The sequence below is a fragment of the Syngnathus typhle genome, linkage group LG14 (assembly GCF_033458585.1).
Source record: "Syngnathus typhle isolate RoL2023-S1 ecotype Sweden linkage group LG14, RoL_Styp_1.0, whole genome shotgun sequence".
Lineage (NCBI taxonomy): Eukaryota > Metazoa > Chordata > Actinopteri > Syngnathiformes > Syngnathidae > Syngnathus > Syngnathus typhle.
The window spans coordinates 6,560,373-6,584,210 of record NC_083751.1 but is presented as its reverse complement, the minus strand read 5'-3'; the positions used below and the strand labels follow the sequence as shown (position 1 = coordinate 6,584,210).

Genomic DNA, 23,838 nt, shown 5'->3' with positions numbered 1-23,838 from the left:
GCTCACTCAGCTCCGAGCCGATGATCCATTAAAAAGGCCATGAGTGGTTCCAAGAGTGGCCTCTACAGCTTTGTGTGAGCTACTCACAAAGTACCAAGGAACTGAGGAAGTCCTGACAACTTCACAAGCTGATATTTTGGAATGGGCCATACATTAGTTGATATAAAAAGGGAAAAGTTTTAGTACGTGTGACTTCAACGGTCAAATTATGAAATGACAAGTGATCACTGATATCTCCCGAGCTGATCCAGATGATTAAATCTATTAAGGATGTCCTTTAGCAAGGCACTTAACCATACACTCCATATAGGTTCCATTTTATTGTGCTTGACCTTAGCGCTGCCACCGTACTTGTAGTGTGTGACTAAAATACAATCGTATTCTTCTTAGAGACATACGAGAGTGAAGGGGGCAGTGGTTAGGGAGTTCCTCATGTCTTAAAATGTGATGTATTCTCTAGTGCTGAGATCTTCTCTCTGGTGCAGGTGTGAGAGCTCAACTAAACTAACCCCACTGTCCGTGCCGACTCTAGGTGTGTGTGTTTGTGTGTGTGTGTGTGTGTGTGTGTGGTGATTAATGAGCAGCAGGCCCTGATGGATTGTCCTGATCAGAGAAGGGACAGCGTACTCTAGACACACACACACGTAAAGCATGATGGTATAGACTGCTAAAGAATGTAAGATCACATGTAAACACAGATCTAAATGGAAACACGTGCAAACTCAAGCATCCACATACGTACAGACATGCATGAAGTATACGCCCACATATCTATTCACAGTTGCTGCAGACACACACGCAGCTCAGTCCATTATATTAAGAAGAGTCATCTCAAGCACCACTCTCTACCACCTGCCCCCCCCCCCCACACACACACTCACTTGCACACCTGGTCTAGCAGAAAGAGCACAAGTGACCCCCGTGGGCTGGGACCATCATCATCTCATCTCTCTTTTGAAAGTTGTAATCAAGAGATGAAAGGTATCTGGGTTGCTGCAGGTGAGGCGCGCACACACACATATATATACACACACACACACATACGTGCATGCAAGGTCAAACTGGTTTGTGGGTTCAGACGTTGGGTCGCTGTCATGACTATTGCGTTGCACTTTGCCATGTCGATTGTTTGACTGAGTTCTTAAGGAGATTTATGTCGACTGGCTAGGCTCCGGTGCATCACATTTTCAATGTCCCATTTTGCAACGCAAACACATGCAAAAGTATGGATGTACACACACGAATACACCCCCACCCCCCGTCCCGCACCGAACAGACTGATAAGGCTTGCTTATCAGAAAAGAAAGGGGAGGGCGAGAAGTTGAGGGGTCGCCGTGTGATAATGGCTTTCACCAAATCCCTCCTCTGTCACAGATTAAAATGCCTTGCTTGGAGAGCATTAGCAATCTCCCTTTTCATCTGTCTCCCCTTTTTTTTTTTCTCGTCACTGTGCCGCCGAGTGCCATCGGATTTCTGAGCCAATCTATTGTTACAGGCCTGCCACACATACAAGGAGAAGTCAACCTCAATCTGATAGGCCATTGTCTTATTCTCCCCATCGCTGATTCCTGCTCATGGTATTGATCGTGAAGCTGGTCCCCCCCCACCCCCCCACACACACACACACACACATCGTCCTGTGTGAAGGAGTGAGTTTGTCTGCGAACGCATATTTGAACTTGAGTCAATCCATTTGATCCAAACATAAATTAAACGTGAAAAAATAAGGATACTATAGGAAGCTACAGAAAAAAGACGGATGATTAAGAATCGTCGCAAAAAAAAAAAATATCTTGAAAATTTTACTCTTGTAAAAAAAAATATATACCATATAGATGTGCCCACTCCCAAAGACTGAAAATTGCAGTCTAAAGAATAATTTCTGTAAAAAAAACTGGACTGAATACCATTCAAGTTGTCTCCGTAAAGGCCGAATTTTGGTGTAGCTCTTGTTCCGGATCCCATTACACTATGTGGGTATACCTAATAAAGTGACCGGTGAGTGCCACTACTCTACCACTAGTGCTTCCTTCTACCCTTTTTCCTCCCCTCCGCCATGCCTCACAGGTCCGTCTGTCAGCCCTCTATAATTATGAGGAGTGAGAGTAATGTGTTGCAGTATGAATAGGATTGTCGGCCTGATTGTGATGTATCGGCTTTCATTACCATGTCCAGGGCTGTGGCCTTCGCCATGTAGGAAATCCTATTTAGGCCCTAATTTAGGAGCCTCCCCCCGACCGTCCCGCCTGATAGCAATCACGCACAGTAATTGTGTGCTGGGGCAAATGACAAGAGTGGAGACTCAGACGTGGAGGGAGGGGGAGGATGGAGGGTCCTGACAATGATATATCTGCATAGTTTTATACTCAAGTTATTCTGTGCCCAATATTTTTGTTTGCCATGCACTTGGGTGTCTTGTTTCCAGTGCACTTGGGTGGTTTGTCCGTACGATAATAATTTAGGGGCCATGTACGACTTTGATGTGACGTTATGATGGACAATGTCTCAACAATAGCACTAATTGGTAGGAGGGATTGCACTAACTCAATAATTATGATTTATGGGATAATCTGTTGGGAATATCTCATATTATTCCCTGATTTGACAACAACATGTCGCCAGCCCTGGAGCAATCAATATTTACACATTTCCCATGTCCAAGTATCGAAATATTTCATTAGTTCCTGTTTAGGCGGGACTTATTTTCTGTGATAACATTGAAGTAGGTCTGATTCTACTTATCGGTGAGGAGATAATCAACGTCTAATTGACTCATTTAAATACTGTTTGCCTCCAGGAAGGCCTTTGCGTTAAATGTTTGATTGGCCTCTTATTATCTGTCATTAATCCCCTCTGCTCTTAATAAGGACTTTATGGGGCTTTTTTCTGGCGAGGGGGGGGGGGGGGGGGGGTCATCTACCTCAATAGTCTCTTTGCATAATTAAGTAGAATATTCAAAAATATGGAAAGGAAGAGGCACTCAGGATTTGACAAATGGTCTTTGTGGCAAAGAAGTCCAATTACGGGCAAGCTTTTGCATTTTATGTTCTGAATTGGGTCATGATTCATTAGTTTAGGTCAATGTGGGTTGAAGCCGTTGGCTCTTTTGTCAATTTTTTTTTATACAACACCTCCACCACGATATTGGTATTATTTTTTATTTTTTTTACACCTGTTGTGTTTGAGAATCGAGGGACATCTGCACTTCACCGTGCGCTTTGGAAGATATACTGCACAGCAAACTTTAGCCATCCGTTACAAAGTGTCAACGAGGCCGACAGGGTGAGACACAAACTTGTCTGTGTTTATTGCTATTATTTTAGATTCCTGTAGACTGAGCTCTGCCCTAATCTCTGTTGGGAACTTACTGGGCGAGCATGACAAATGGGCGGCAGAGACTCAGGCAAGCATCGGCTCCGTGGAGAGGCTCAGGATGGAAGTCGCACTAAGCTCGGTTCACCCTGGATCGTCTTTGCTATGGCCTACGCTAACTCCACAAGTAGAGAGGCTACGAGCAAATAAGTAGAAGTTCTCATAAATTCCTTGCAAGGGATATCATTTGCTATACCATAACAATCCAAGATCCAAGACAGGAGTGGTATAGAAAATGCAAAACATAAAAATAACTGTTTGCTGACTTGCCTCATGTTGCTCATTTCTACAAGCTAGCACCAATAATTTATTTTAGCCTTTTAGATTAAGGTTGAAACAACCTTGTCCTGGAGGACAGAAATGCATGTAAAATTTGACGCCATATTTAATTGTGGAATGGTGTTTAGATGTAATTATATTTCTTGTTTTTGAACACAGGCAACACAGTGGATTTGTGGTTAGTGCATCTGCCTCACAGTTGAGAGCGCTTGGGTTCAAATCTCCCTTCCTGTTTAGCGTTTGCATGTTCTCCTGTGATTTTCTGGGTACTCTGGCAAGTAAAAAAAAATCAGGTAGGCTTTAACTCACCCAAATAAGTCCAATGATTAGAAAATAGTTACTGGATAGAATTCTGAATATTTGTATTTCATTGGATGGTACACCTAATGAGGTGGCCTGTGTGCGACACACAAAAAGCATTTCCTATTTCCAATTTGCCCCAACAATCCAGGTCAGATCGACGAGTTGACGCCTTGCCAGCTCTACTTTAGTCCACGGCATGAATACGAGCACGTATAAATGACTTCAGTATAATGGGGTGGTCGTGTGGATGTACTCTGAGCCATGACAGTGACAGCGCATGGGAATAGAACGCATGGAAGGCTGCAAACACCTCTCCATCCCCTTTGTGCTCTATGCTCCTCTGCGCCCCGCTGCCTCTCAGCCACGGGATCAGCTGCAGACGCTAATGAAACGTCAGTCAGGTAATTGAGGTTCTGGCGGTGGCGGGCCAACCAGGGCGATGACACGAGAACGCCGACAGAACCCGGTGATACTCCCCACCCACCCCCAATGGCGGCTGCTCCGGATGCAGCAGGGTGTAAAATATTGGGTTTAAGCTGACTTTTCTCCATCTCTTCCTTTTTGGGCACAATATTGTTAACCACATGTTGTGCCAGCAGTGGCGGAGTCAGAGGTTAAAATATTTTGTTATGGCGCCTCAGAGTGATGTTGCCAGATCTGTCGCTTACTGACCTGCACGGTGAGTTATGGGTAATGTTTAATTCTCCTGCTGTGACAGCTGTGAATCCACATGGCAAATTGGATTTCTTACTCTTAGGTGAGATTGTGTTTGAGCAGGTAAGGAGATGAATGAAAGACATTGGTTGCACCGCTCGGCTGAGGTCCGTCATATTTGACGCTCTCGCTCACAAATCAAGTTTCTTTCTGACTGTCGTGGCTTGACCTCAGGTGGAGCTGTTTTATCCGAGTGGGTAATCACACGTCTGAACTTGGCGGGATGCTTTGTGACACCGTTGCTGACTTCATCACGTAGTACATGCAATCATTGAAAAGTCAAATATGTGGACAAGGTGAATAACGTATAGTTCACAATTGTTTTTGACCACCGGCTTGAGATATGCTTGGTCGCCCCAGGTGCCAGAGCAGATAATTAAATTCTGGATGTTTTTTGATTTTTCTGGGATTTGATTCAACATTTTCACTCATCCCTGATATGTAACATGTACAGAATAATTCTCAGCATTTTATGATTTTGGAGGGTTGGTAAAAGTTTTGGTTGTTTTTTTAGAGGACCTTCTGAGTTAACCTTACCACGCCTCCCTCCAAGAAAAAAAAACATTCGAGCTCTGCCAGTGTTTTGTCACCCAAATTAATATATCATGTCAAGTGAAATAAAATAAATCATCCATGTTGTTTAATTGGTTTTATCTAATGATCAAAATTAGATCAACGCGGTATGCGTTTCCATCCATAACAATGTAGGTGAGTTTGAAGGACAACAGTTGACCTGAGAATAGAAATGGGGAATAGGAAGTCTCGATTTAGTCCAGTCTCTGTCCTCCATTCCTACACTACACTCGGCTCTTCCTCCCCGAGGCTTTAACAGAAAAGAGGGACAGTGAGGTTAATGCTTGGCTGTAAGCACTGCTTAGTACTAGTGATTGGGTTGCAGAACTTCCCCCACAAGCAAGCCAAAGAAAAAAAAAAATCCAGTGCAAATGACTTCCACTGTCCAACCCTGTGGGCACTTGTGATTTTCAACTCCTCTTCTTCCCACCCTTTGCGTCCTACAGAGGTCATAGGTGAATTTGATGTGATGATTAAAAGTTTTCCTCCTCAAGGTGACCTCAATACCGGTGGAGGTGACAGTCAAAGTCGGTGACGTGAAGATGAGAGACGGACATGTGGGTGAAGCGCTCATACATGCACTACACAGGATGCTCGGATTATGCCCCGCCCCTTTTTGTTGCAATCAATGATTGTATGTGACATGATAGGTATAAAGTGGCGAACCTCGGCAAGGAAGCATCGACAATCTAATCATTGTCACATCAATGATTACCACAAGCCGTGATGCATTTGAAGAGGCCTCTATCACATCTGCAATTACCTGCCTCTTCCTACATTAAGCCCGTCGCTACACGGGCTCCCTCCTAACTGCATGTTCAATCACTCGCACCGGCGCCAGCCTATCGGTACGGCCGAGCGACCCCTTCCGCCCGACACTGACGTATGCTCACGATTAGCTTGGATACAGTTCAATTATGATAAACAACCCGTGCACCTCTTAGGCCGTGATTAAAGCTTTCAGCTGGGCTTTGATAAAGAGCTCTCATCAACACCACGTACCACACGCCGCACTTTTCACGTCGGTGTTGCGAAACACACCGAAAAACCCGGATCGAGATCTTCTTTATCATTCACACGCGACCGGTGAAGCAATACGCACTGGCGCCCTCCGAGTTTTAATTTAGCCTACAGTATTTATTAATAATCTCCACCTTCTCAAAGTCTAACTTACACGATACACCCGCCGCCTCGGCCGTATGACTTAAGATAGGTTTAGATATTGAGAGATAAGAGGGAGAGCAGTTTTGATGAATGGATGAGCAGTGATGAAGAGGTGATATCAGAAAGAGAGGAGCATTAATCCAGCATCGGGCCGTGGCTATGGGGCTTGGGGGGGGGGGGATGTGTGAGGGAAGGAGGGGGCAAAAGAAAGATAGCCTCTTGGCTGTGTTCTGTCAAGGGAGAAATTACACATTTACGGAGGTTTTTTCAGGCAACGACGGGCACCATAGATCAAACCGCTGGATTTATGAGCCAATTTTCAACATGAAATATAGACACAGAGAATCAATTTTACCCATGTTTACTTGCCTTCTTTTTTTCTTTCTTTCTCTCTAAATCAAATGACACACGAGACAAGAGTTTGGAACCCTAATAGCGTGGCGTAAAATTGGAAATCCAATTTAACTACATTATTGGGTGTTGTTAAAAGGAAAAAAGATCGTACAAATTTCATCCAAATTGTTGGTTATTTACATTTTATACAATGCCTCAATTTCTTTGGAACACACTTAAAATCGCTGGGTTAAAAATTTGACAGATACGGGAAGTTTTTGAGATTGTTTTGTACAAAAACTGGGTTATTTTGTGGAAAGCAACCCAAGATGTTGATTTGACCCAACTTCCAATTTTTTAACCCAAACTGGTTGTTTTTGACCCAACAGTGAATTGGAGTTTGCAGTATATAAATCTGAAAATCCAAAATTATATTTTAACAAACTATTCAGTAAGACTAATATTTTTTTTAAAAAGAAATTACAAGTTAAAGCACTTGACACTTTTACTGTGTTTTAAGACTGACGTTGAAGCATTTCCCAGCATTCACGAGACCCCAGTTAACAATATTGGTGTGTATGTAATTAAACATACGCAGTGATCTCCACTTCCGGGCCAACATGTTAACAATTTGCATAGAAATGATGTCAACATAGGTTAAATGACACAATTGACACGCAATTAGCGGAATTATCAGGAGGGAAACTAATTACATCCCAATGACTGTGCCAACACACTGATGGCTGCTTAATTATGGTGGTAATGAAGTCTTTAGTTGTCACTTAACGTAAATGACACATAAAGCAAAGGAGTCACGCATCTACATTCTCCCTGGCAAATGTGTATTCAGAGTCTCTGACAAGGTTGCCTGGAATGTTAAATAAAAATTAAAAAAATCACAGTGGTACAAGCAAGTGAAAAAAAACACAATGACGTTTATTGAACATTGTCTCAAGATTCATCAAGGTCACCCGAGGACAAACAAGAAAAACAAGTCCACGGTGATGAAACAGAGCTCATGAGAGTATACAAACATCTCCGGTCAACATTGCTGCGTTATTAGAACACAAAAACAAGTGTGTCTCGAGATTCTTGCGGTCTTCTCCCTCCAGAGTCGTCTCTTTCATTCCCTTTCATTTCAATTACAAAGTCATCCCCATCTTCTTCCCCATGTCTCGATTAGCTCAACCTGGCAATTTACAGTTGATCTTGCTCTCATCTAAGGCGGAACATTGGCGAAAGCAGGTAGAAGAGCAGTAATGGAATGGAATGTCACTCAGATGTTGCCTTTGTCCCAATGATGGTGAGCAGACTGAGCCTGGATGGTTCAGGCGAGTGCCATTTAGTAGCTGAGAAGATGCGTTTGTGACTGTAGGTGTGTGTGTTTGTTTGTGTGCACTTGCGTGTGGCTTCTTGCCGTGTCTCTCGCATGTTCACCGGTCACATTTTCTTAAGGCGAGCCCTCATTCCCGTCCCCACCTTGTCCCAGTCTACATCAGGGTTTCTTCACCTTCTTCACTGATGAAGAACTGGATGCTGATTCTCTCCGCTTGCGCTGGAATGCGATAAATGGTACAATGACGTCAAGACCAATTCAGGAGTAACTCCACTTCACTCTCTCAAATTGTAAGATTCCATTTTCCTTATATGACCATTGTTGTTATTGTGCCTTTTTCCAGAAAGGACTTTCTTCAAGCTTCTTCTGATTGGCTTATTAGACAGAGTTGACAAGGCTGAGAATTTATCTTCATATGAGTGAAAAACAATGGTGGGGACAGTGTTTTTTTTTGTAAAAACATATTGTTCTATTTAAATACAATGTATTTCCTCATAACGATTTTAAATTATATATGTATGTATATATATTATATATATATATATATATATATATTTATATATATACACACATACATAAAACTTACTAACATACCTGTATATACGTATATATACCCATTTGTGTATAAACCTATTCATATGCATATGTACTATGTATATTTTCTCTACATATATACATATATATATATACACACACACACATAGACCATACACAACCTTTGACCCATATTATTTAAAAGACAATACATTTTAAATTAGCTGATTTAAAAAATATAGATATTGACACAGTGGGAATGACAAGATCAGCAATAAAGCATGTACACAACATGAAACACGATTATCTACCCCCGGGTGTCAACTACTGTTGACAGCTAGCAAACTCACCGAGTTGGGGGTCAGTGGAGCTCCCACCACATCAATGATCTGCTCCTTGGCTTCAACCTTGATGTCATCGGTGCCAGGCCACACTTGTCCTTCACCCACCGGAGTGGAAGCGGTCATGCTGTTGGTGGCAGCGGGTTCTACGCTTTGCAGTGCAGATGTGGCCATAATCCCGCACGCTCCTCCATTTCCAACCTTCAGCAGGGCTTCGTAGCGGTGTCGCAGCATCTGTTGTTCGTACTCACAATTGCTATGTGCCTGCTTCAGCTCATAGAGGAGCACCAGATCGCTTCGCAGCTCGTTGAACATCTGCACAATTTCTTCTGTCGGCATTGGGTTGAGATCTTGGGTACAAGAACAACAATATTAAAAATTCATCAAAATGTGAAGTCATTTAAAGATACAGTAAATACTGGGGTCAAAATTGGCCCAATTAATTGAGCAAATATTTAAAGACATTTCTAATGTAAATGGTTAATGCATCACAAATCGACAAAGTTGAGATCCAATATATGTATTAATTGCCAACAAACGGCAAACTTCCATGCGGTGTGTCTGTAGCAATGGGGGGGACTCACACTCACCCACTCCTTGATCCACCAGAATCTGCTCAATTGCCTTGATCTTCTTCTGGCCCACCGAGCCTGGCAGTTTCATCTTTAAATGACACAAAAACACAGCGTGTGAGCGAGACACGCACAAAAATATATGATTAAAGGCAGGCAAGGCATATGATGAGAAACAAGTAAGGCTCTTTAATTTATGTGAAATGCACTTCAGCGGGCCAGATCAAAATGTTTTCATTCACTGAACTCTGTCTGACTGATTAGCAGGAGGAAAACTTTACTCCATAGTTCATCAGTCTAGGAAGATGAATAAGGCTCCAACCACTGCTGGCTCTTACAAATACCGGTACTAACATATCAGCAGCAAAATGAATCATTGCGGTGCTAATGAGGGATAGGAAGCAGAAGTTTAAACGTTCTGGCTGGAGTGTCTTGTTGATGTTAAAACTTAAATAAACTGGTACAACATTTACGTGTTTGGTTCCTGATTCTGCTTGATGTCAGCAATATGTTGGAAGCAGGTGAAATACTATAAAGACAATGTGTTGGAGAAGTGGTACTTACTCTCTGGCTACGCAGGGAAACTCCAGAAGATTTAAAATCTGGGAATTTGATGCCTGCTGTCTCTGGAACAGCCTGAGGAAAAAAAAATAAGAATAGTGTTGAGTTTTATTGACACTGTCAGAGAGGTTTAAGACACAATAATAAAAATTGAACCACATTTAAGATGATGATGTTAATGCTTGAGTGCTTACAGGTTTTTCCGTTTCTCTTTTTTGTGGAAGCTTCTTTTTGGAAACTCTCTTTTCAGCACGTCTCAACTCTGTGGTTGTGTCGGCGGCTTTTATGAGCTTCTGCAGATCTTGAGCGTTTCTCTCCCGCTCCTTCTTCCGTGTTTCAATCTTTCTCAGCTCTTGGATCAGATATTCTTCTTCTGCCACCTGTAGGCAAAACAACAGAAGCACAAGTGACTTTAGCAGAGCGGACAAACTTATAGGAATTTCCGTCCAGAACACTTTCTTTTCATTTTTTAACATTTTGCCAATAACAAGCTATATATTATGTAAATTTGATAAAACAATTTTGCTTAACGTGCAATTTCACAACTTGTACTATAACAATTAATGAATTATGGAAAATCAAGGTTTCTCACTTGTTCAGGGGTACGATTAAAGAGTTTGTCCAGTTGCTCTTTGCGTCGCCTTTCATGACCAGCATCAAAGATGTAGATCTTGGGGTCAGTCCCTGAAGGCGCACGGACCTTGGTCAGCTTCCCGCAAATACCATAGTAGCGCTCTTTGAGATCTTCTACAGATCGTTTCTGCAAGTATGGACAGAGAACTTTGTTATTACTGAGAATAAAATGAGTACTTGTTGCCTCTAATTCTGTAATCTTTAATAATGCGATGAAGGAAGGGTTGCTTACTCTGTACTGCTGGTGATCATAGCGGTCATGAACTACTATAAAACGCAGGTCAAAGCGTTTGCACAGGTCAAACAGGTGGTCCGTCTCTGCTTTGGTCCAGCTGTCATCGTGGAGATGCAGCTGGTATTCCTGCTCCGAGTACACAGGTACCTGTACTGTCTGTTCAGGAATATGGTGAGAATGTACATATTAGAACGAAATGTCTTTTTGCCATAGGGAGTTCTCAATTCTCACCTTGTTGAAGCGAGCAAAAGGGTAGTCTTTGCCTTCCTCCGCCACCCGTCGCCAGTGGTGGAATATGGCACCATCCCTTCGAGCAGGATTACTGAAGGACATCCACTTCCAGGGACGAACCTTTTTACAGCCCAATTTGGCTTTGACTGTTCTGTAACCCTGGGTGGTGTCACTGGGAAGCAGTGGGGGCGCATCCCTGCGGAATGTCAAAAACCAAATACTTTTATTATTTTATATATACAAATAAAATGATGTGTGTAAGGAATAAGAGAATAAAAATATGCACAGTTAAAATGTTAGGATGTTGTTAAGGTGGGAATTCAAAAGTGTCATGAAAATAATTCATCAGGTAGAGTACACAAGTCACATTGAACCCAACACATTGGACATAAAGCACTCATTGAATGTTAATTCAATCTTAAACTGGACAAACAAACACTTAACTGAAAATACATACTTTTTATCAGAATACAGCAGCGCATAGACCTCTCTGTGCATTCCCTCTGGCCTCTTGAAGGTCAATGTTTCAGTTGTTTTCTTGGACTTTTTCTGGGATGGATAAAGAAATTGATTACCTATCAACCAACCACACCTTTCACATTCGGCATAATCAATCATAATTCATAGGGACTCTTCTTACAAGTTATAATAAGTACTGTTTAACGCTTACCTTGTCAGAATTGATGAGGTCTTTCTTGCTGATCGGGCCATCGTTATCCCCTCCCGTCAACTCCAAAATATCCCTCACATCAGCACCGGTAGCCATGATGCTAAGCTATATACTGACGCTCCACACAACTCCTAAATATAGCGTATTCATATACAAGCGCTTTTTTATTGACGCCTACAGAACGCGTTGCGCGGCGCAAACTAAAGCTAACGTTGTCATTTCTGTTGTATATTTCCACAGAATCGCACAGGACCACGATATACACGAGACCTATTTTGTTAAATAATTTAGTAGATGGAGGTACGATGAAGGTTTATCGTAACGATTACAATTATTTAGTTACATATCCCTTGCTATTGTTCTGATTAGCTAACAAATAGCTTGTATTATTTCCGGCTACCTCGCCGGCGTCTTCTTCGTTGTCTAGGAGGGGTCGCGATTATACGAAATAGCGCCACCAACAGGAATGGAAGGTTTTATGTACCTACCTACCTTTGTTGCGTCAGGAGCTCTGATTTTGTTCTAAATTCAATCAATTGACTTGTACCAGAAATTTAAATATAGGTGGAGCACACATAGCCCATTTTTGCTTGCAAGTGATTAAATTAATATAAAATATATTATTGAAGCCGTCCCACCCTCTACTGTTCATTCATTGGTAGCGCAATTTAGTTAAGTACGTTTTATAAACAGTGGCAAAACTATTCCGGGAGTGTGTTTGACACTAAATAAAAGATTGCAAAGATATCGTTGAAATACTATTTCAAAAATATTTTATATTATATTTTTCATGAAACTGACATATATTTTGCTATTTAAATAATTGCACAAAAAAACGCTTAACAAACACAATCGTCGCAATTATTCAGGAGATCAGAGGTCAGCTGATGTTGAAACAAAACATGCAGTACAGAACTTTTATTTTGAAAGGAATGAACGTAAGGGTGTAGAACTTTATAATTCGAAACGTCTACATCCGCCCCTCACGAATTTTTTCTCCGCCATTTTCAGACCGTCTTGCGCACTCTTCCGCTTGGTCAACTGCAGTGTGCGTGCTTATTTTTAAGAGCAGAACGCATTCATCATTTGCAATCAACCTATTGTCAAACACCATGTCCAACGAGCAGAGCGAAAATACTTCGGACACAGCTGTGGAGCAGCAGCAACTGCAGCAGCAGCAGTCGCCGCAGCAACAAGGGTAACGTCCACGCTTCAACCCTTTCCTTTGTTAGCCCTAGCTAAGCTAACTAGCATACACGATCGTGACGATTTTGGGACATCATGGAAACATCATGCTAAACCGAAGTTTTTCGTAGGCGTTATCAGTGACGGCGTCCCAGTAAATGTTATTTTTAATGAACTCGGTCTGCCTTATTCCTGGTTATATCGGTATTTATTAGCTCGCTAGGAACGCGCGGCCATTTTACTTTGGACTGCTGATCGACGCTGCGTCAGTTAAACTGTAAAATGAAATAAAGGTTTAAATTATGTTTTTATTTAAATAACAATTGTGTAAATTTTTCACGCTGATGTAACTTGAATACAGTCGTTTTGATCACTGGGTTTCATAGTAGTGATCATCCCCCTATTGTAGCATGTCTTAATCAACCGCCATTGCCTGTTAAACTGTAGGTTAACATAAACTGTCGGAGTAATGGATTATATAAGGAGTTTTTTCTTTCTACCTTACAGAGACATGAACGGGAAGGTCAAACAAGAGGCCAATACGAGCCGGAAGGAGAGGCCCCAGAAGAGAGGTGGAGGTGGACGCTTTGAACCCTACGGAAGTGTGAACAAGAGATACCGAGTTTTTGTCAGCAACATCCCCTATGATGTGAAATGGCAAGCCCTTAAAGACCTGATGAAAGAAAAAGGTAAGGTCTCTGCATTATGAGGTTTATTCAGTCCACATGATTGAAGTGGAGTGTGGTAGTTTCGGGGTCTTTGATTGGACTACTAGAGTTGGGATTTTTCAGTTGCACATGCTCTTTGGAGAAATTGTGTTGTTGGGAATAAGGGCCCCAATGTAGTTTTGTGGTCAGCTAATGATTTGCAGTAGGTTTGCACGGAGGCTGTCGGTCAGACAGAATGACCATTTCTATTTGCTATATATTTTATTTATTTTGTAAAAAAAAAAAAAAAAAAGTCCAGTGGTTTTTGAGAAGTCTGTTTAATTCCTGATGCCGTATTATAAATGATAGTCTACAGCGTGTGCTAAATGAGATGATTTTAACTTCAATGACTTGCATGACAAATAATCTGTCTTGCTCTCACTTGGCAATAAAACTTCACCCCTACATAATGTGAAAAGTTTTTAGAGGGGGCTGGGAAATCCCCTTTCCAATATACATGATGGATTTTGGACTTTTTCACCATTGTGAGTTTTCCCCAATCCTTGTCTTTTTTTAAAAAAAAAAAAAATGTAATTGACCATCTCTGAGCTTGTAAAAGCACATTTTATAATACCTAAAGAGGACCCTTTAGGAAGGGCCAACTGGTATTTGTCTGACTGTGGAGTTAAATCTCATTTTCTTCTTTTAGGTGTGTCCTTGACAAGCAAAATGTTTTCTCAGCAGGTCTCCATGTTGTGCCAATCGAAGACGTGTGTTGGGATTGTTTGGGGTACAGGTCTACAAAATGAAACAACTTCTTACGTCACACTGTCCTTGTCTTTAGAGGTTTGGTCCATTTTGTTGACTAGGCGTCGTATCAGGAGTGAAGGCTGTGGTCGATGCTCAATCTAAATTGTACTTTATAAAACGGTGCACTAAGAAATCACCTCACTCTTGTGCTCATAAATATCGTCGCTGTAGCCGAGGTTATGGTAGTAGGCTATTTTCCATAGGATTAGACAGACTCAGCTGTTTGATATTTATGCATTGACCGGAGGTTTATGATGGTGTCTCTGCACACAGGTTAGCAATGAAGCGAGTCATGGTTTTGAACAGGGTTTGAATACTCTCTAAAACAATTTGTCAATCTCCAAGTAGGTGTTTTATTTCCAAATGGGAAGACTTATGGCAAAACTTTGCATAGCCAGAGTCCTTTGGTCTGGTGCTTTGGGAGAATCCTTTAAAAGGACAGGACAGGGCTAAGGAGTACATTTTTGGTTAAGAAAAAGTTTGCTTTTTGTAGACCTGTACCATATTGTGCCGCGACAGAGGTGCTGGAGGAAGGCTCGGCCGGGACTGCCGGTGTGAGCTCGCCGGCCACCTTTCTTGTTTCTACTCTAAACCCCAATTGTTCTCTCGGCTTCTCTCCCTTGGTGTGTGTCGTCTGGGATCTGATTTGTAGTGGGTGAGGTAACGTACGTGGAACACTTAATGGACGCAGAAGGCAAATCAAGGGTAAGTGCAAATACATACAAATACACCATTTTTTAACTATCCTTGACAAACTTGTGTTTGTCAGCTGTAGTCTCTTCTTTTTATCGTTGGGCGATTGTCAGACTCCGAAACGTGATGGAGTGGATGAGATTGTGACATGTCGGAGACATGTCCTTTGTGTCCTTGACGTGAGGTCATTTTTGGGTTGATGCTCTGTAAGGACTTCAGCTTTCTCTTCGATGTGAGATAGTCCTAGTCACACACAAGCGTACCTATTTGGTTGCTGGAATTTCTTCTAATGAGTCTGAAAGTGGCGGTCGAAGGTTCCTAATGATGGTTGTGTAATCCCAAAATCTTTTTCCAAAGTAGAATCTCTTTGCTGGAATAGTAACCCTCCAATATCTCTGTATTGAGGAATCCAATTTTTATTGTGGATTTCCTCTTTTGGATGTTGGAAAGACAAAAATAAGCACAGTTTTGTGTTATTGCCGAGAGTTTTGTTAAGTAATTGAATAGTTGTGGCACCTGTTGTGGCCGAGGATTTAAGCGTGTGGTAATGTATGTTCTGATGTGCATGATCTTGACTTTGTGTTTAGTAAAAAGGCCTTGTGAAATCCAGTTACGATTTTTCTAACTTGAATCCACTTTTTCATTCTGGGTTGTTCCGTGGTCTTCAATCAACAAAGGGTTGTGCGTAAGTAACTTTTCTTTTCTTGCACTTAAATCATTTCAATAGTGTACTTTGTATGACATTGCCATAACAGATTGTTTCTGCTTTGCTAGTGTGGTTGAGTTCAGGACTGAGGAGCTCATGAGGAAGGCAGTGGAGAAGGTCAACAAGCACAACCTCAATGGCCGTCCCCTGAAAGTGAAAGATGTAATCCACCCAAACGATTAATGTGATTAATCTCCTTCTCCCCTCCTCTCCCAAATGCTCACCAATGATTATTTTTGCTTAGGACCCTGATGGTATGATTGCTCAGAGGGAAATCAACAAGGCACAAGGGATTGGAGGCCCCCACGGTGGAATGGGTGGAATGGATCGCATGAATATGGAGAGAATGGGCCCTGGACCGAATGGCCCCATGATAAACATCCCTCCTAGCCTGATGAACAACCCGACTATTCCCATCGAGGTCATCCATGGTCTGCAATCGGGCAGAATTGGCAACACAGTCTTTGTCGCAAATGTGAGACTTTAATATTATGATGATGAAAACTAGGAATGTATGGAAAATTGAATATTATGTCTGTTTCTTTAGCTGGACTACAAAGTGGGTTGGAAGAAGCTGAAGGAGGTGTTCGGCATGGCTGGCATAGTGGTGAGGGCTGACATCCTTGAGGACAAAGACGGAAAGAGCAGAGGGATGGGCACCGTGACCTTCGACATGCCCATCGAAGCGGTCCAAGCTGTGTGTATCCTTACAAAATGGCCACTTCTCATTTAGTAGTCGGAATCATTTTTGGGGGAAATCTCAAAGACTTCCGGTCGACAACTTTTCCTTAACAACTTTGCAGCCATGTTGAATGGACAGCTGTTGTTCAACCGAATCATGCACGTCAAATTGGTATGTTGCCCACGTACCCCGACACGACATCTTATTTGCGTGTATGATTTAATACATTTATCTCTTTTTTTAGGATGAGAAGTCCATCCCCAAAGATTTTGGGCCACCCGACAGAGGTGTATCTCTTCCACGTAAGCAAACAAATGCACCACAGTAGCATTCTTAATTTCTGTCATACCCGTGAAACAAAAAGTCATCAAATCTGATGTCACTTTTTTTTTATTCCATTCCAGGTGGGCTGAGTGGTGTTGGTTTGGGTTTGGGGCCTGGTGGGCAGCCTATTGATGCTACCCAACTGAACAGAGGCGGCGGCGGAGGAATGGGCAACATGGGCATCGGAGGTTATTAATTGCTGCCAAGTTCTACTTTAAAAGAGAGCAAGGCTACATCCGGATACTCATTGTTCTCCTGTCTTCTCATTTAGGAATGGATGGAATGGGCTTTGGCAACATGCCGAACCGTATGGGAGGTGTGTCCCAGAACCGAAAGATTTCTTCACAGGATTTTATGATGTTCATGTTCCAGGACTTGTGTGCTCTCGTGTGGTCTGAGATTTAGGAATGGACAACTTTGGAGGAGGAGTGAACAACATGGATCGCTTTGGCTCTGCTGGAATGGGCAGAATGAACGGTAAGCAGATTTGATAGATAGAGCTCTTAACTGTAAAGCTTGCTTGAGATCCAATTGTTGCATCCCTTGCGATTTTAGAGATGGACCGAGGCATCGGCGGTGGGTTTGACCGGGAGTTTGGTCGAAATGAAATGGGCATGGCTCGCAATAATTTTGGAGATTCCTTTGATAGAGGTATGGGCTGATGTTCTCTGAATGACTTACAAAAAGCCGTACCAGACTGCTCATGTAAGTCTTTTCTATTTTGACTCTTCTCCCATATGTAGGAAATTCCATGGGTATGGACCGCATGAATTCTGGGATGGACCGTCTAGGAACAAACATGGATCGCATTGGAGGGATGGATCGGATGGGCATGGATAGGATTGACCGAGTGCCTGACCTGGATAGGATGGGCTCTGGCTTTGACCGCCTGGGTTCCGGAATGGACCGACTGGGGCCCAATATCGACAGGCTCGGAGGTGGCCTCGACCGTATGAGCTCCAGTCTGGATCGACTCGGCCCAACCGGTTTCGACCGCTTGGGCCCTTCCAATTTGGATCGCATGGGCTCTAATCTGGAATTTGGCACCCCTATGAGCATGGATCGCATGGGCAACACCGGGCTTGACAGGATGTCCAGCAATTTCGACCGCATGGGCTCTACTGGAGGTCTCGATCGCTTTCAGTCTGGTGGCCTCGATCGTATGAACTCTGGAATGGACCGGATGGGATCCGGCAACGTTGGCGGTCAGTTTGATCGTTCTTCTGATTTGGATCGTGGCTTCGGTGGAAATTCCTTTGGAGGAACTGGAGCGGGAGGCTCTGGAAGTGGAGTGGGAAATATCCGAAAGGGATGCCAGATCTTTGTCCGCAATGTACGTTTCTCATCTTGTGGAGGGTTAGTGCTACTACAGAGACTTATTCATATGATTAACGTTGGCATTTTCTTTTGCAGCTGCCATTTGACTTCACATGGAAGATGCTGAAGGATACCTTCAATACGTGTGGTAAGGTTGATCATGGTCAACCACATCATTGGTTATAATTTGTTCCATATTTGATGCAACCTGTGCATTTCTTTGCAGGCATGGTGCAGTATGCTGATATCAAGATGGAGAATGGCAAGTCCAAGGGCTGTGGTGTGGTTCGCTTTGACAACCCTGAGACCGCTGATCGTGCTTGTCGTACCATGAATGGCTATCGTCTGAATGGAAGAGAAATCGATGTTAGAATTGACAGAAATGCATAGATTGTTCTACGATTACACTATTGTCTAATTATGCCACACACTCTTTTCATATTCTCTTGGTTTGGCATTTGTTATTTTGATCTTGTTTTAGTGGACTGTTTTTAGTTTGTAAAAGATGTTTTTAGTTTGTTAAAGCCATTTTTTTCTGCCATGCTTATTTGACCACTTTGTATTTCAAGGTGTTTTGATAATAAACTTAAACCATTAATCTTTGACTTTTTTTTCTCTTTGCTTTTCACACGTGAGGATATGCGGTATAGATTGACGGAGGGCCATTTTGAGCCAAGTGTGGTTGGCTTGTATATTTTGTGATATTGCTACAAAAAGTTTGGTCATTTTTTAATGGCTGTAGAAATCCAACGCACGCACGCATTCATTCCTATGTTTACCTAGTTTAGGAATTTGGAATCTGGGGGGATGGAGAAATCTCACGTAATCATGTGGAACATGCCAACACCGCGCAGGACGATCGGAACTCCCAAATCACGCCCCCAGGCTAAATTAGCCAATGAAAAGAGAAGCTCCTCCCCAAATTACGTGACCGCTCTACTCGATACCGGAAGAAGGTCAACATTCCCCATATTCAAGATGGCGGCCCCCTTGTGTCAGTGTTATCAGGTGAGGGATTGGGGCATTTGGCGTTCAATGGACACTTGTAACTCAAAAGTATTGCCGGATCTCCGTTATTGTGACTTATTTAGGTCGCGAGCATCTTTTAACCGGTTTGCCTGTAGCTTGTCTTATTTTTTCTTCGATTAAACGCTGTGTGGACTGTAACTAGAATGTCAACTCATCTCGCTACTTGTTCCACCGTCATTGTACCATACTGTCGTCAAAATACGCTACGGACAAAACTGACCAAACTGTTAAATTAACACAAATCCATGTTCTAAACCATTATGAAATGTAACATATGCTGCAATGCACTATAACGATGCGTATTTATCATGCGATCAGTGTTGTATAAATTAAGTGTTGGCTGTTGTCATCAGGTATGTTTGAAAAAATACTCTTTGGCATTCCCTTCATCCTTCCTGCTGCTGCACAACAGAGCAAATGTCTTCAGAATACGGAGCGTTCTCACAAGGACTTCCCAGGTAGGAGTTCCCAAATGACACGTGTAGCCTCTAACAAGACTGCAAAACTGTCCTGCTTGCTGTCTTATATTTATTTAATTCCTGTGCTATGTCTCTACTATATCGAAAGGTGCCTCAGTCCTCACTTCTCCAGGCTAGATATTTGTCAGGGGAGAGGGGCGGAGGAAGAAAAGGCTTCTTCGGTGAATTCCTGGATAACTTGAAGCAGGAGATGAGCAAAAACAAGGAAATGAAAGAAAACATCAAAAAGTTCCGGGACGAAGCAAAAAAACTTGAAGAGTCTGAAGCATTGAGGCAAGCGCGTCGGAAATACGTTAGTATCTGACCACACTTATTGCATTTGTGCCCATTTATGTCATCCATTTGGTAAAACATTATCATTTTCCTAGAAAACAATTGAGTCTGAAACAGTAAAGACCTCTGAGGTTCTCAAAAAGAAGTTGGGGACCCTCTCAGAGACAGTAAAGGAGGTAAACGTCAAAAACAACTCACTCTGTTTATCTTCTTACAATTAATATTTGGTTCAAGTTCACCGTTTTATTTGTGTGGTTTTTTTTTTGGTGAGTAGGGGCTGGAGGAGGTCAGTCGTACAGAAATTGGAAAGAAAATCAAAGAGGGGATGGAAGAGGCTGCCAAGACGGCAAAGACATCAGCAGAGAGCGTCTCGAAGAGTGGAGAGATGTTGGGAAAGACCGGCGCATTCAAAGCTATATCACAGGTTTGAATCTGATGATGCTCTGGGAACATCTGCATTGAGAATTTCACCAGTTACTTTGTCTTCATGTTTTCAGGGTATGGAGAGTGTAAAGAAAGAGATCGGCGATCTGGGCCACACTGGCCCATACCGGCCCCCACCTCGGCTCAGGAAGAGGACTGAATTTTCCTCAAAGGGGTCATCAGATGGCAACAAGGTCTTTGAAGCCAATGAGTACGTGAGTGAGTGGCCCACCTGCTTTGCTCTCATGCTGAGAGGGGCCACGTTCTCCTCTCCAGACCAGCGTGTTTAATTAAACACAGTGACAAGATTCCTTTTTTTTTGTTTTTGTTTTTTAGGGAAGCCATGGGTATGGTGCTTCACAAGGACTCCAAATGGTACCAGCAGTGGAAAGACTTTAAAGACAATAATGCGGTCTTCAATAGTAAGCAGAAAAAAAGTTTTTTTTGTGATTAAAAAAAAAAGCAAGACCAAGATAAATCATTGTAACAGGCAATAAGTATTTTTAATGGCTTGGAAATTCTTCTGTACTCGTTTCCTGACATACTTTTTAGCAATGAGATTGTACAAGCTCTTTGCAAGCCACGCTGAAGGACGTGACTACAAAAATGTCAGGAACGACTAGAAGAGCTGAACTTTATCTGGGGTTTAATCAAAGGCCCTTTAATTGATGCCTGAAGTATCCCACTTTAATTTGACTTATCTTTGGAAAAATGTCATTTCCTTTCAAGTGAGTTATAGATCACATTCATGGTGGAAAAGATTATAAAAGGATTTTTCTTGGTCTATTTTTTTATTTTTTTTGCAAAACCTGGCATTTGAACAGGAGCTATGGGAAGTCCCATTTTTACGTTTAGCCTGATTCATACATTTACAATTATACGCTCATCTTTTCTCTCTTCAGGGTTCTTTGAAATGAAGATGAAGTATGACGAAAGTGACAACGCTTTGATCAGAGCATCGCGGGCAGTCACCGACAAAATGACTGACCTCGTAGGTGTGTGATGCAATAATCTGTCATACTGTGAGACCCGTTCAAGCCGATATAGAAATAATAATAGTACAAGTGCTGATTAAAAAAAGAAATCTGATTGTATAGTTGTTAAAGTTTGCATAATTATTCCGCAATTTTACTCAAATGTACATGTTGTCCATGTGTTGAGCCAGTCTGCTGTTGTTTGCTTCTAAATGCTTCATTGTGTTCCATCACCCACATCCAGGCGGACTTTTCTCCAAGACGGAAATGTCTGAGGTACTGACGGAAATCTTGAAGTCGGACCCGTCCTTTGACAAAGATTCTTTCCTCAAGCAGTGCGAGCATGACATCATCCCTAATGTTCTCGAGGTACGCAGCAAACGACGAAGGCGTTATTGTGGAGTTTTGTTTCAATTCAGTCAAACACACAAATCTTGGTCTTTGTTCATACAGGCGATGATCAGAGGAGAGCTGGAGGTGTTGAAGGACTGGTGTTATGAAGCGGTAAAACCTGTCTTACACACTCAGTGGTCATGAATGTTAAGTTTTGCTTTAACTTTTGGTGCTGTTTCCCCCCCCCCCCCCCCCCCCCCATCACATGCAGACATACAGCCAACTAGCACACCCGATCCAACAAGCCAAGGCCATGGGATTTCAATTCCACTCAAAGATCCTGGACATTGACAGCATTGATGTGAGGTTCTGCCAACATTTCACCAAAAGTAGATGTGAAACAAACAGCAGCTTGCAAGGAAGCCATCCCTAATGGCCGCCCCCAAATCTCTGACAGATGGTTGACTCACTTTGCTCACTGTGTATCTGTGTGTGTCGTCTTCTACAGCTGGCCATGGGGAAGATGATGGATCAGGGTCCTGTATTGATCATCACCTTCCAAGCTCAGTTAGTGATGGTAATACGAAATACCAAAGGAGACGTAGTGGAAGGTGACCCTGTAAGTGACACACGCACAAAATACCACACACATTTTTTTTCAAGGTCAGACTATATATTATTATATTTAATGTAGATTATTTGTAATTTTGGCATGACTATTACCACATTTCGTGACAAATGATGTGGACATAAATTGGATAATTGTGACACTTTTAGCTGCAGTTATTTATACCCATAACCCGCAACAACCACTACTTCATGAGCTGTAAATCAACTCAATTGTCTATTCTAGTGCCTCAGGGACATGCGGTGCTTTTATGGAGCTCAGGGCATCCATTCAAGAAAAAAAAAAAAAGACTCCCTCTCACAATTCATCACATATTGAACGTCTCACATTGGGGATGTTTTATTATATTGTTTGCAATAAACAATCTAATATCGTGCCCCTGATGTTTTATAATCACTCAATTAAATCGTCCGGGGATACCTAATAATGTTCCGTCCCATTCTGGTTTTCTCTCTTGCTAGGATAAAGTTCTGAGGATGATGTACGTGTGGGCCCTCTGTCGAGACCAAGAGGAGCTCAACCCGCATGCTGCCTGGAGACTACTTGACATCTCTGCCTCAAGCACCGAACAGATCCTTTAAGACTCTTTGACATCTGCAGAAGCAACACTCGCCCACCCGGAGGAGTGAACATTCTCTATCTGAACACTGTGTAATCAAAGGGGGGGGCAAATCGAGAGGCAGCTCACTGCAGAAAATGTTTCTGCTTCATTATGGTGTCTCACACAAGGGGGCGGTAGAGTACCAACACTGCTCATGCACCTGGAACCAAGTCTGAAAGACTCAGTTCAGGTAATATGTGGAAACCAAAAAAAAAAAAAGAATACTACAATTTTTTTCCCTAATCATATTTGTTATTCCCCATTATGGCTGGGTATATCACCCTGATTCCTTGTTTGTATGATAATCATCCATTGCCATGGTCAAACTGTCAAAAAAACATATTTATTCGGAAAAATAAATATAAGCCCCCTTCCCTTCCACACGCACACACACTAGTAGATATTTTGGGAAATAAATGTCATGTTGATAAGAATCAAATGTACAGTCCAAGCAATTTTTATGGTTTCTTTCCTGGGTGTTAACAATGTCTGCACACAAGTCATTATTTTTAGATTAAAATTCAGTCTAAATTGTGAACGCTGATGTGTTTCTTCCTTTGGACCTAAATGCGGAGTTGCAGTGTGAAGTCATTAAAACACCACCAAACATTCACACTGATAATTGTCCTTGGCAGGAAATAGTGATCAGTGTCAACATATTTTTAAATGATTTCCTTTTTACTTTAAATGAAGTCTGTATTAGAATTAGCTTGACCCTAGAGTGCCTTCTTTCTATAACATTAATGAGATGGAATTTGTACCAGAATGTTTTGCTCAATGCGATTGCGTCCTCGAAAAACATTGTGGGTTTTTTTTCTTAGATGTATGTTAGCAATTTAAAAAAAACTCCTCTTCGTTGCACCCAGTGCATAAAGGTCATACA

General features: G+C 42.2%; 3 protein-coding genes across 5 annotated transcripts; 2 read left to right on the top strand and 1 right to left on the bottom strand.

Moving 5' to 3' along the window:
• Positions 1-7,653: 7,653 nt before the first annotated feature.
• Positions 7,654-12,298, bottom strand: dmap1 (DNA methyltransferase 1 associated protein 1). 2 transcript variants are annotated; one of them, XM_061296954.1, is made up of 10 exons: positions 11,852-12,298; positions 11,639-11,730; positions 11,182-11,377; positions 10,948-11,106; positions 10,675-10,842; positions 10,277-10,462; positions 10,086-10,157; positions 9,534-9,612; positions 8,959-9,299; positions 7,654-8,293 (listed from the first exon to the last, which is right to left on the bottom strand). In XM_061296954.1, exons 1-10 carry the CDS (start codon positions 11,945-11,947, stop codon positions 8,234-8,236), a joined length of 1,449 nt encoding a protein of 482 aa, XP_061152938.1. In that variant the 5' UTR covers positions 11,948-12,298; the 3' UTR covers positions 7,654-8,233. The 2 variants fall into 2 exon arrangements, with proteins under 2 accessions (XP_061152938.1, XP_061152939.1); XM_061296955.1 differs by having other exon boundaries at positions 9,540-9,612; positions 11,852-12,297.
• Positions 12,299-12,823: 525 nt separating this feature from the next.
• Positions 12,824-18,813, top strand: hnrnpm (heterogeneous nuclear ribonucleoprotein M). 2 transcript variants are annotated; one of them, XM_061296945.1, is made up of 16 exons: positions 12,824-13,049; positions 13,544-13,725; positions 15,146-15,198; positions 15,864-15,871; positions 15,961-16,054; positions 16,137-16,367; positions 16,440-16,593; positions 16,696-16,745; positions 16,819-16,876; positions 16,979-17,086; positions 17,170-17,214; positions 17,304-17,375; positions 17,454-17,549; positions 17,642-18,231; positions 18,312-18,363; positions 18,442-18,813. In XM_061296945.1, exons 1-16 carry the CDS (start codon positions 12,964-12,966, stop codon positions 18,603-18,605), a joined length of 2,043 nt encoding a protein of 680 aa, XP_061152929.1. In that variant the 5' UTR covers positions 12,824-12,963; the 3' UTR covers positions 18,606-18,813. The 2 variants fall into 2 exon arrangements, with proteins under 2 accessions (XP_061152929.1, XP_061152928.1); XM_061296944.1 differs by having other exon boundaries at positions 12,825-13,049; positions 15,146-15,871; positions 17,298-17,375.
• Positions 18,814-19,160: 347 nt separating this feature from the next.
• timm44 (translocase of inner mitochondrial membrane 44 homolog (yeast)) lies at positions 19,161-23,493 on the top strand. The gene is made up of 13 exons (XM_061296957.1): positions 19,161-19,223; positions 19,598-19,702; positions 19,812-20,015; positions 20,092-20,172; positions 20,271-20,420; positions 20,494-20,630; positions 20,756-20,841; positions 21,322-21,414; positions 21,638-21,762; positions 21,847-21,897; positions 21,998-22,087; positions 22,235-22,345; positions 22,816-23,493. The coding sequence occupies exons 1-13, from the start codon at positions 19,194-19,196 to the stop codon at positions 22,933-22,935; spliced, it is 1,383 nt and encodes a 460-aa protein (XP_061152941.1). The 5' UTR covers positions 19,161-19,193; the 3' UTR covers positions 22,936-23,493.
• Positions 23,494-23,838: the final 345 nt, after the last annotated feature.

What these genes read in the sequence shown, in the direction of transcription:
- timm44 (XM_061296957.1), top strand. Translation starts at nt 19,194, where the DNA reads ATGGCGGCCCCCTTGTGTCAGTGTTATCAG. An exon ending in GGCAAGCGCGTCGGAAATAC is followed by an intron (nt 20,016 to 20,091) that starts GTTAGTATCTGA and finishes TCATTTTCCTAG; the next exon opens with AAAACAATTGAGTCTGAAAC. An exon ending in TCTCAGAGACAGTAAAGGAG is followed by an intron (nt 20,173 to 20,270) that starts GTAAACGTCAAA and finishes TTTGGTGAGTAG; the next exon opens with GGGCTGGAGGAGGTCAGTCG.
- hnrnpm (XM_061296945.1), top strand. Translation starts at nt 12,964, where the DNA reads ATGTCCAACGAGCAGAGCGAAAATACTTCGGACACAGCTGTGGAGCAG. An exon ending in GAATCATGCACGTCAAATTG is followed by an intron (nt 16,746 to 16,818) that starts GTATGTTGCCCA and finishes CTCTTTTTTTAG; the next exon opens with GATGAGAAGTCCATCCCCAA. An exon ending in TGGAATGGGCAGAATGAACG is followed by an intron (nt 17,376 to 17,453) that starts GTAAGCAGATTT and finishes TTGCGATTTTAG; the next exon opens with AGATGGACCGAGGCATCGGC.
- dmap1 (XM_061296954.1), bottom strand. Translation starts at nt 11,947, where the DNA reads ATGGCTACCGGTGCTGATGTGAGGGATATTTTGGAGTTGACGGGAGGG. An exon ending in CTGCTGTATTCTGATAAAAA is followed by an intron (nt 11,378 to 11,638) that starts GTATGTATTTTC and finishes GACATTCCGCAG; the next exon opens with GGATGCGCCCCCACTGCTTC. An exon ending in CTCCACTGACCCCCAACTCG is followed by an intron (nt 8,294 to 8,958) that starts GTGAGTTTGCTA and finishes ATCGCATTCCAG; the next exon opens with CGCAAGCGGAGAGAATCAGC.